General features: G+C 39.7%; 1 protein-coding gene across 1 annotated transcript in view; it reads left to right on the forward strand.

The window, feature by feature from the left end:
• The first annotated feature begins 599 nt into the window (after window positions 1–599).
• GALNT9 (polypeptide N-acetylgalactosaminyltransferase 9) overlaps window positions 600–12543 on the forward strand; it is a 15991-nt gene continuing 4047 nt past the window's right edge. Inside the window, exons 1-3 of the mRNA XM_010158220.1 lie at window positions 600–780; window positions 4328–4465; window positions 7145–7240. Of these exons, the coding sequence (XP_010156522.1) occupies window positions 616–780; window positions 4328–4465; window positions 7145–7240 (399 nt within the window). The 5' untranslated portion in view covers window positions 600–615. The remainder of the gene's footprint in view (window positions 781–4327; window positions 4466–7144; window positions 7241–12543) is intronic.

Genomic DNA, 12543 nt, shown 5'->3' on the forward strand with positions numbered 1-12543 from the left:
CTTGGTATTGAGCATGTGAGTAATTTGTTTCCTTTTGTTTCCCAAAGGTAATGTTCAAATCCTCATGCAAAAGGCTCTGGTGTGTAATAGGTCATCTGAGATGCTTATGTACACTAAATGTATAAGATTCTTCTGTCAGTCCCATTTAAACTGTTACAAGTTTGTAAGTTGATTGGGAGACCTGCCACAGAACCCCCCACATATACAGTGCCAAACACAGTGAGGTGATACAACTGATTTTGGTTGACTTTTCGGTTACATGCACTAGGTTAAATTATTCCCTGTGACAGAGGTTCCACCTTATAATTGGTCTTCTGTATAATGGTTCCAAGAAAGTGACATTATAGGGAAGGAGTTGGATATTTATGGCAGCTGAGCTTATGTACCTAATGCAGCCAGCTGCACTCACTTTGGGCTCCCCAGTAGTCAGTGTGGAGAGGGAGGGGGTTGACCCCCAGAACAGGTAGATGGGGCGATGGTTTGGCAGTACCCATCTCCACCCTTGCTGGCAACATTCCACACAGTGTCTGAAAAGGAGCAGTCGTATCACCTTAAAAAGAAAAAGAGTAATTGTTTTTCCTCCAACTCTCCCAGGTGTGGCAGTGCGGAGGGAGCATGGAGGTGTTGCCCTGTTCTCGCGTGGCACATATCGAACGCACGAAGAAACCCTACAACAACGACATCGATTACTATGCAAAGCGCAACGCCCTGCGGGCCGCCGAGGTCTGGATGGATGACTTCAAGTCGCATGTTTACATGGCCTGGAACATCCCCATGGCGGTAAGCAGGGGTTATGCTCTCCTGGGCAGAGGCTGAAACGTGGACGGCTGTTCCTAGTTAGCTCTTGGAGGTGAAGGATAGTACTACAGTTGTAGGAAGCAGGCGAAGCTTAGGGAGAAGCGTGCTCCCATACAGCTGTGTGCTCAACACGGAGGGTTCTGCCATATAAGCTTTCTTCCTCAGTCTAAGTTTTGGTGTGTGCTCAGGAGTGGTGACACAGATTTATAATTTAACTAGAGCACGATGTTTCAGGTTTATGTGCTTCTCAGAAGAAGTCGTTAATTTGGGATGCCATTAAACTTTGAGGTGTTCATATGCTACAGTGGTGAAGACTACAGAAATATCCATAAATAAATATCACCATGCATCATGCGACTTGGTAGACCTCACCAGCATAAAAAAAGCCGGCAATAAAAGAAACGCACATTAACTAACTTTATTGTCTACAGGCTGAGAGTTGCAATGTGGACACATTCTGTTTCTTACTGTGCGTGCGAGGTGTAGATGGCATGTGGGGACCTTTAGGAATCCATGTAATATAAATATTAGATATATTGTAGGTTCAATTTATCATTTTATTCTCTAAGTATATCACGTGCTACATCTCCACTGAGCATAATTCTTTGAGAGAAGAGGTATATGTTATATCCCAGTCAGGTGGAAGCAGACTGCTGCTGTACCCTTTAGTGGTATTTGCATCCAAATTATTTATGGGAAGGGGCACAGGGAGAACAGCTGAGGGGAAGCATACTCTGTTCTGTAGGTAATGGTGGTTTAGTTAACCCTTATATGAGGGCTTTGTTCAAAGCTGACTGAAGTAAATGGAAATAGGAATGTTCCTATCAGAACAGGAAAATACGCCAACCCAGCAGTGTCTGTGTGAATGTTCAGTTATGACCTAGGGTCCAGCAAAATCATGGGAGTCTTGTAAAAATCTTCAGCAGATTTAGTCTGTGTCCTAAATACCTACTTGTACTTTGGTACCTAAGTATATATCAAAATCCATTTTTGTTCATTCCTGTTGTACCATTGAAAACGCATGTACCTACAGGAGCAATGTTTCATTCTTGTCCATGTGATGTCTGAATATGTCAGATGTTTGCGTATGCCCAAATTTCACTTACTGCTGTTCAGTACTGGACATTCTGTGCAATGTCGGAAGTTAGGTCTCTATGAAAATGTGTTTTGGTGACTTCTTTTGGCATGAGAGGTAATTGCAGAGAATTATTTTGCCTTAACAGAGCAATATGCCTTAAGTTCTTCCCCACACAAGACTTCAAGGCCAGGCTGGATGTGGCTCTGAGCAACCTGGTCTAGTGGAAGGTGTCCCTGCCCATGGCAGGGGGGTTGGAACTAGATGATCTTAAAGGTCCCTTCCAACGCTAACCATTCTATGATTCTGTAAGAGTGAGAGGGAGGCAAAGCAGCATCCATCTAAGTGCTTAGGGACATCTGGCCCTCTCTGCATCCATTTGATAAAATGGTGAGTCTCATATAGGAGAGAAAGAAGCAACCTTGGTAAATTTGTTTGATGCCTTCTGCAAATGAATTCTGAGAAAAGACAAGACATTTAAATAGGCATTTACACCAAAACATGATTTTCTTTAATCTCTTTGAGATTACTTATTGATGTAGTTTTCTGCACTGAGCTATACAGTGATGCTTTAAAAAAAAAAGGGACACATCTACATTAAGAGACATAAAATCAGCATAAGTACTGAACATTAAAATTTTCTTTCCATAAAATAAATTGATAAAATGTGCATCACAAAAATAACCCCATTAGCTCTCAGGAAAAGGAAGCCAGTGTTAGTGTTCAGTTATGCCACTGTAGTATTCAATCTAGATGACTAAGAAGTACCACACTGTTATAAGCCATACGAAAACACTTCTGCAGGAGAACTAGAAACCTTACTGCCTGCTTAAAAAGAATATGCCCACATGCTAAATTCTGTGGACACTTCATCCTTGTACCATCACCCTGTAGCCCGCACATGATAACTGCAGCTAATACAGAAGCAAACACAGCATGTTCATAGCTGTTCAATTTGCTGCTCCGGTGTCTGTAGAAATGTCACTGCAAACAGGGCAGTGTATTGCCTCATTTTAGAGTAGTACATGTGTTTTCCTATACCAAACCCTATCCAAATTAACCCTTTCAAAACTCACACCACCTTTTTCACAACTTGTTCCCTTCCAAGTTATTGAGGATCTGTGTATAATGTGTATCCTGATGAGTGGAGGATCTTTGGACAAATTTGCCAAGATCATATTCCCATAACCTTCATCAGCAGGTCAGCATAGCTTTATTTCAGTTAACCAAATATTTCATCTGCCATTGTTTATGATCCATTCCTGGACAATGTTAGTAATAAAGGAACCTTAGAGTGAACAATTTATTATACTGAGCGCCTCTGAGAATTGTTCTCCTTCCATGTAGCCTGAAGTAGTACGTAAATTAACATTCATTTGAATGGATGCTGCAGAGAGAGCTCATGACAAAGTATGCATCAGCAAGCAGCAGTGAACACAGTAAACCCTTTATGTGGCAAACAGAAAAACCTGTTCAGTATTACACTTGTATTCTCTCCTGAAAACTGGGCATCTGTTGGGGATTCTAATAAACCCTGAGCTAAGATTTGCTGCTGTCTTGTAACCCTGCATCAGGCATCATTTGTAAAACGTACAGAAATCTTTCTGGAGGAGATGTACAAGGCACTTAAGACAGACCCATGCAGAACTCCCCAGTTTCAGTCCATTTGATTCATAGTGTCAGAAAAGACTTTTAGATGAGGTAACTTTCACTGTCTGAATGTTGAACTGAAGTGATTTACAATAGTTTAAATCAACAGACACTAACTCAAGACCTGGCAGCTTTTAAATGGCTGGGTTTGATCGTACTGATTTGACTCTTCCAGCCTGTGTTTTACATGGGACTTGTATTCAAACATGAATTAAATTCTGAAGTAGAATTATAAAAAAGGTTTTGAGTTTAACTGCATTTTATGGCTCAAGTCTGCAAATGAGCTCCAGTTCCAGTAAAAACTGAACGCTGGCCTATGCAAATGTTTAATGGAGCTTAATAACTTTTTGAGCAGTTCTGCTTTGAAGTTTTAACAGGTCTGTTCTGATCTCATTTACATTAGTGAATACCTAAGGCTGTTGCTAGAGTAAACCACGATCAAGCTGCTATATCTGAGATCAGAATTACCGTCTAAATTCCTAACAAATCTGAAAGCAAAGGGGCCAGCTTTGATTGCAAACATTTAGAATTGGCATAAGTGACAACATTCTTAGTGTATTCTTATTATTGTGATGCGTGTTTGTCTTTTGCTTGTTCGTTATCCTTCTTTTTCCACTGACTTTCATTAATATTTATTGTCTGCTCTCAACAGCAGCTGTTTGATGAGCTGCTACTTACAAAAGAGAAAGAAGAGAGAGGGAAATACAGCTTGGTATACAAAATGAACTCCAATTTGGTTTCAGTAAAGACAACAACCATGAAGTCAATGCACTGAGATTTCTTTATTCTTTTTCTGCTTCATAGAACCCTGGAGTTGACTTTGGAGATGTTTCTGAAAGAATAGCTCTACGACAGCGACTTCAGTGCCGGAGTTTTAAGTGGTACTTGGAAAATGTCTATCCTGAAATGAGGGTTTATAATAATACAGTCACTTATGGAGAGGTACTGTATGTCTTTGAAAATGTATTGTGGCTGCATTAGAGCAGTGCTTTCATCTTAGTGGTGGGTATTCAGGATGTGCAGAGCAATTTCAGGTTAGCACAGTAGTAGCAATAGAAATGTCCCCCCCAATTTTTAATCAATAATAAGATGTGTGGCTTTGAGAAGCATTGTCCCTCTCATTGGAGTATATCAGAAGAAATCATTCTCGCTAACAACGATACACAAACTCTCGGCCTTCATTTTAAAACAGAACAGCCCTGAGAACATAAATTTGAGGTAATCGTTTTCCCGAAATAGGATGCCACAGACATCATCAGGAAAATATCAGCAGTCAAGAAAGCTGAAGTAATTACAGCCAACAAAACCAGTTAACTCTACTGAATTGTTTTTAGGTAAAGACCCACAGCTTTTTTGGGATTTGCCAAACTATTCGGAGGATTACATTCACTTTATTAATTCCTTCTTGCAATCCTCCTTGCTCAGGATAAAAAGCAACATATCCATGTTCAGATTATGAGGTGAGGTTACCATTTGGCAGGTCTTTATCTCATCATGAAAAAGTCATTAGAGATAAAAGCAGTTTTGCTGTTTTGTGCTGAGATTCTGTGTTTTCATTTCCACTTGTGTACCAGTATTGAGCCCTTGGAACACCTACTCTGAGATAGCTGAGTGAATACATTACTTAACCCTAATAGAAGGCTGGATCCAAACCTGTTAGAAATGTGTAGATGTTTCAGTTCACCTCAGCTGTCTGGATCATTTCTTTCTCTTTTGTGAACCAATCAAATGTCCCAGGTTTGCTTGGCCCCAATCTTTAAAGAAGTCAGACATGCCTTCTGTAACTCTTTTATACTCTTCATCACGAGCCTGTAATGCAAGGACTGCTGTCACTTACGATTGGAAACCGGGGCAAAGCTCTGGGAGCTCTCCTGCTGCATAATGTTTTTAAGATTCTGTTTTAATTGTCTGCATGAAGTACAATTAAATTCAAAGGCAATATATTTTCACACAAGACAACGAAATGGACATTCTTCCTTCTGGTTCCATTTGATTGACTTCATATAAAAATAAGTTGGGCGCTTCAGATACCGATACAAAGTGCAAGTTTTATTGCATAATATCACTTTGCATGCTAATATAACTATCCCTGGCAGTAAGAGAGGAAAGACATTTAGTAAATTCAACAGGAGCCATTAGTAACTGTCAGCTCTGAGAAGGCTGTTAACTGCGAAGAACATTGGCAGCACTGCCAATGTTGTGTCAATTATACCAGACAGTCAGCAGCTGGGCTCTAAAAAGAAGTTTGTTTCTGTTGAGTGGTCGCGTGAAGGTTCTTGAGTCAAACAGGAAGTTTAGTGATGCAAGTATCTAATTCATTAAAATTTATCATAAAATGGAGCCACACAAGCTATTTAGTTAGCATAAACTGGCATGGTTCCCTTTCAGTCTTACATGCATGTAATGAAAAAACTAGAGGCTTCATTGTAAATGGCATTGAGCTAGTTATTAAATACCTTCTCTTCCAGTTATTTTCCTGGAGGAAAAAATCTCTGGATTTTAGGGAGTTTAAAGGAAAATAAGCGTATTGAGTAGATGTGAAGCAGATTGAAACAGTAGTAAAAATATATTTCCTAGTGACTCAATCCACATTTTTTTAAAGCCATGTTATAAAGCTGTCTTCATCTTCTTTAGCCTTTATAGTACTCGAGTCATACAATAAACCTCCTGAAATTTAGCTATTGGTGAGCACCCTTATCTGATCCCTGTTACACTTGTACACTATAATATAAAGGATGATTTACTGATTTTGCTGACACCTCATGTAGCAGCTGTTTCTATATTATGGGGGTGGCCAGACAAATTGTTCACAGCCTAAACCAAAACTGACCAGTTGACTGTTGCAAAATGTCCATCTCAATAATCTCTTGATTAAGAAACCTGTAAAATTTTTCTATGTCCAAAATGTGTGTGTAAGGCTTCTAGCCTGAAGAGAAAGAAAGGCCTGAAATTTCCCAAGAGCTCCAGCCTGGTTTTATAGTCTTGTAAACTTTCCTTGTCAGGGGAGACACATGAACTTTTGACTTGGTTGGTTCTGTGAAGCCAAACTTTAAATATATTGAAAGCCTACCAGTGCTGTTCATCATTGCTCTGTCCTTTCACAATAATGTGCTTTATATCACTTCTATATATAACCATATACTATATTCTTAATTCAAATAAAATTGTTTCATATGCTTTTGTATACTCAGTAGTAGTAAATAAAAAGAGTGCCACATGCCACACCAACTCTGGGTAGTTTCTGTGCTGTTTGGTTTAAGTCACAGTCTCAACATATATGGTCAGAATTTGCATTTACACCAGGGTACTTTGAAGCAAAATTTGCCCTGGGATTCTCAGAGTGAACTTTATGAGGTTTTGATCCTTCAGTACTTGCTGAAAATATAACCTGACCCAAGGTCTGTAAAGACATGAAGTTATCCAAATAATGTCCTTTCCTGGAGCAAATTCACCATTGGCACCCTGTCATATCTGCAGAATAAGTGTGTGTTTCTCAGAGAAAAATAATTTTACACACTAGTAGTTTCAGTAGCCGTAGTGCAGCTCAGATTTATCTAGACTAGACTTGCATTGTACAGAGTAATTTCTAATACAGCTGTTTTCTTTGTGATTTCATTATAGGTGCGTAACAGCAAAGCTAGTGGCTACTGCTTAGATCAGGGAGCCGAGGAGGATGACAAAGCAATCCTTTATCCATGCCATGGAATGTCCTCTCAGGTAAATGGTTAAAATCCCATAATTAATAAGAAACCTTTAATTTAAAGAACTGTCAGAAGAAACAAAAAGTAATTTGGTGCATTTGGGTTTGGCAGTCTATGCCTGAGTTGCAAAGGAAAATATCTGGTTTTACTCCAGTCTTTTTGGTGCCCATTCCAAGACTGTTCAGCATGTGAATCTATACTTCTAAGATGGCAGTAAGGAAGACAGATGAATCACGATAATTTGTTTTAATAATGGAGCAATCCACTGAAGATTAATGAATTTTGACAGGTTGTTTGAGTGAGCGGATCTTCTCGTTTTGATTTTATTTATTCTAGAAATCATATCTCTTTAAATTAACTGTTCACTGATCCAATAGGCTCCTGTGCAGAAATGATTTAGCAAGCTGCTGCTGTGAATCCCCAAGTAGGAAAAAAATTAAGCACATATTTAACATCAGCTTCAAAGGGAATTAAGAATATCTTTTAATATTTTCTAAAATAGAAGCTTTCTTTTTTGTCAGTCCCTGTGCATATTATTATTTTCTTACAGATGTCTAGAGATTTTAAAAATGGCATTTCTTCTTTCCATGCTCATAGTGATGTTACTTGTTTTATACATACCAATTGGATAGTATTTTAATCCAGGACTTGAGCTTCTTCTGAAATGTAATTCTAGTTTCTTTTGAAGTACCATCTGAATCAAAACTACGTTAATTAGCACTCTCATGCGTAAATAAACTCTGACCTTATCGTGGACTTAACTGTTATCTGAAGTTCAGTCATACATATATTGATTTGGAGTCCTGGCTCATACATCACCGTGGAGGCATAACAAGAGTCACAAAATATAAATATTGCCTATTGTGCTTAATTGCAAGCTGGTGAAAAGTCACACCTTATTAAAGCAAAGTGAGATAGACAGTAATTGCTACTGACAAAGTGTCCACCTTTGGCAGGATCATTATGGAACACTTGACTGACACTTTCCTAGTAGAGGCAGAAGGAACAGCCTTTGAGTAAGGTAACAAAATAGTGTTGCCTAATTAGATGTAAATGAGCTTTTCAAGAAGACTCTAGTTAGAGATGTCAGGGCACTCAGAGAGTTCAGTCTCTTGCTCCATTCTAATTCTGACCACAAAGTTACAAACTTAAGTCCTTCCCGAAAGTCCCTTTGCAACATCTATTGTCATCGTGCTGGCATTGGGAAGAATAATGAAATAAATGGTTCTCACTGTAATTTATCTTGTGATTTAAGTCCTTAACCTACTTGTTTGCCTCCATCACTCCTGTTTTATAGAATATGCTTTGACTTCCAGAAGAAAACAGATGAGGGCATGTTACTGTGAATTTATTTGAAAGGAAGTACGAAGTGCCTAGCTGCTCCTGACTAACTCTTTTAAATTTGGGGGCATAAAGCAGCTCACCTCTCAGCATCCAGCTCTGGCTAATTTTTTCCATTAAGGAACAAGTAATTTTCCTTTTAGTAAGATGTAAATATGCTGCCTAGTAGATGATGCCTTTTGAATTGCAAGCCCCGGGCTAGACACTGGGCAGCTCTTTTCAGGTGCAAATAAAAATACACAAAGTATTTGCTGCCCAAGAAGTTGGCATTGGGTAGTGCCCAGCTAAATCTCCTCTGACGTGCTTCCACTACAGGCCTTCAGTATCCTGTCTATGTGAATTTTCTGGAAAAGCCTGAAAAGCTGTTTTCAAACTTCACATTACAGCCAAAAGCTGGACCCATTTTGTTACTAGCATTGTATAAATGCATAGAAAGAGACAGTTACTCTTTCCAAACATTTAAAATCCAAAACATTCCCTCTGTGTGAGAATTATGGAAGTATGGGAAAGGCAAAAAGTTAATCTACCAAATTATCCTGCAACACTTTCCATTTGCATTTAAACAACAACAAAAAAAGTTTTAATTCTGTAAGAAGCACCAAGCAGAAGGCAGAGGTGGTGTTTTATCTAAGTTGGGTATTTCACAGACAAGCATGGGTTGGAGCCACTCAAATGCAGCCAAGTTAATTAATGATTACACAGCTGGAAAACTTCTGTCATCTCACCACAATTTACACAATTAATTCAGTATGAGAATCATAGCTGCACAAACCCTAATCAAGAATATTCAAGCACATAGCCTGAAAGGTGTTAACAGCAAGCGTTTTAATGTATTAAATAAACATTTTTAAAGCCCCTCTTCTAATCAGCCTGGGTGAACATAGTTTGTTACATTTAGCTTTCAGTTTCTGACATTTTTCATCTCAAGCATAGGGCATAAAATAGCCCCACTGAGTTGAGATTTGGGTTGGTTGTACCTACCTGCTGAATGTAAAGGAATATGAACGTGGAACTCATTTGCACCAGTTGGGTTATAACTGGTGCTTGATGTGTCCTACTGGTGTGAAAGCCTCCCACTGTTCAGCTACAGTCTCGTTTGGTTTTCATACTCTTCAGTTCTGACAGGCAAATTACCAGTGATTTTAGTATACACATGGTTCCACTGAAACCAATGTAAGCCAGTCAACTGTTTAAAGACAGCTGAGGTAGGAATAAGATTACTGTTCATCTGTGATAAAACGTTCTTTTCTTCTACTTCTTACGCTTCTATTTCCCCTGCATATTACACACCTCTGAATGGTGGTGCCCTGCATTACCAGTGAAAAATAAAAAACCACTCCACTATTACTCCTCCATGAAGAAAATGCCTTTCCCTATGTGTATTCTCAAGATCAGTTTTTACTGTGATAAATCACATCTTTTCAATGACATCAGCTGTTAAATTTCATTACTCAAAGAGGGACAAGGTCTTTTATGGATGCTCTGGAATGCATTTAGCCTGAGTTTACATCAGTTTATCTTAATGTATTTGCCTCAGTCTAAGTCAGTGTAAGCTAACAATTAGGAATATCCAGACAAGGATCTGCGTTGGACTAAGTTGATTTCAAAACTCGCTTTACAGAACGGTAGCATCATTTTTATATGTGTTCATTAGATGTGAAGTTTCAATCGAACCCCTTTCAGGAAAAAAGGTTTGCAAATACTGCTGGGAGAGCAACAGGAAACAGTCCAGGGCAAGAGAAAATTCAGAAACAAAGCCACATAGTGGGGGTCTTGAACTGCCTTGCGTCTGCATGTGGCTGGTCTTGTACAGTCACCTGTAAAGCCCATTGGTTCCAGCACTGCATAATACCCTTGTGTAAGACAAATTAAAAGAAGGGGGGGTTGTCAGACAACACAACCCCCAAAGAAGTGGAATGTGGTGTTCTGGAAGCTTCTTAGAATGGTCATAGGACATACAGGTTTTGAACCACCTGAGAGCACTTACACAGCCTCAGTGGAAATATTCCCTGTCTCAGCCTGTCTTGAATGCTGCGATGTGGAGCTGATTATACGGTACGGGAAAGAAGTGAAGAACTTAATGAAATGGCATCCTGGGATAGAAGGGCCCAGGTGAACAGCCTCCTTCTCTGCCCTCCTCTCTTCCCTTTTCACGCCAAGAGAAAGAGGAGGCACTGCAGCTGTGAGAGTGAGAACTCCCTCGGCTTTGAGATCAAGCAGAAAGAAGGGAGATCTCGACGCTCAGATTCCTGGAGCTTGCAGCTACACAAACAGTTGGAGTAAGAGGAGATGAAAGGCTTTACTTAAACTGTTGCTTGAGGGCAGATATTTAACATTTTGCCTGGCAGAGCTCTGGCTTTGCAGAGTTGCACACTGGGTAGCAGACCTGATTGCTTAGAGCAGGCTGGATGAAAAGGGAGTTTCCTAACTGGCAGGAAGCTCTGAGTGAGATTCTGTAACAAACCTGGGAGTTCCATAACTGTTTCTTTTGTGATGGGTTTGTCTTATTGTGACAAGTGTTCTGGAGCTTTTGGAGTGCTGCATAGCTCGTTCTTTCAATTTCTGCATCCACGTGAGCTCACCTTAACCTGCAGGGCTGAAGGGTCATTGAAGATTTCCTTGTGCTTGGAGAACAGGAGTGAAAGAGGGGGGAGAGAGGGGTTAAACTTAGTGTGGAAAGCCATGGACCTAGCCATGTAACTGTTTCCTACAATTACCTGTTGTTTTGTGGGGTTTTCTTTCATTTGAGTGGGAATTAGCAGGAACGGATTTTCTGAAGTCAAATCCTTCAATTAAAAACTGGCATTTACTGATCGCATTGATGCCCCTGGAGGATCATCCCATTGGCAGCACTGCTCAGTATTTTTGAATCAGGTATGGTGGCTTTGATAAACAACTCCTGACATCTCTTCCATTCTGCGTTGATTTCTGAATGTTGAAGGGAAAAGTATCCTATGTTGTCATAGGTACAGCAGATAGTATCAGGATCGGATCTTGAAGTATTTAATAGAGCACTTTGCTTGGATGTCATTTATGTGGATCCTTCAGCTCTTCTCAGATAAAAGGGAAGAACTGAGCAATGGTCCCTCCTCGTGTGACGTATAAAACTGTTTCCGTTCTGCAGCTTGCAATGGGAGTGTGGATACACAAGACGCTCGGCCTTCAAGGCTGGCACAGACTTTTTTTAATGACTGGGATTGAATATCCTTTAATCAAGGGCACTTGGTCATTTGGTTTTGGCTGGTTGGCACTGGGAAAGGATTTGGCGTGATGCATCAGGCCCACAGTTCTATTGCAAATGTGGAGGTTATTTCCTTTTCAGTATGGTGGTGGTACCCCAGATCGAATTTGAACACCGCAGCTGTAATTTTCACTCTCTCATTGACTCTGTATCCCAGTTCTTGTTTTCTAGTCTACAGTAATAAGCAACTTTAATGTTTATTTTATTTTCACAGTTTGTTGTCTCCAGGAAGTTATGATGAAGTCTTTGTAGGGAGATGTTATTAATCGTACAGTAGTTTCTTGAACCTTAATTTCTGGTCTGATTTTGGAGAAGCAGGCACTAAAACTTTACGACATAATGTGGTCTAATCTGAGATAATTATGGGTGGTTTAGAATTTTATTTTATTTTAGGATAAGCCTAAGTTTTTATGACTGTTGGAAGTCTTGGCAGAAAGTACAGATTCAGGCAAATTAAGCCCATGATATTCTATTTGTCTTGTCATTGTACAGATATCGGTTTCCTGCACTGAGCCACCTCCCACTCTGCTGAGCACACAACTACCACTTTCAATACTGGAGATACTTTAAGAGAGTTAGTGTGTCTTCCACTTCTAAGGCCTAAGCAGAAATGGTAATTTCTGCTTTGACAGGCTTCTGTATAACGATGTCTTTCCCAAGTACATGGCTACTGCGATGCAGAGCACATGCAATTCTGGCTATTGAGATTCTAAAGAAAAATAATATTTTATACTTTC

The sequence above is a fragment of the Eurypyga helias genome, unplaced genomic scaffold (assembly GCF_000690775.1).
Source record: "Eurypyga helias isolate BGI_N326 unplaced genomic scaffold, ASM69077v1 scaffold389, whole genome shotgun sequence".
Lineage (NCBI taxonomy): Eukaryota > Metazoa > Chordata > Aves > Eurypygiformes > Eurypygidae > Eurypyga > Eurypyga helias.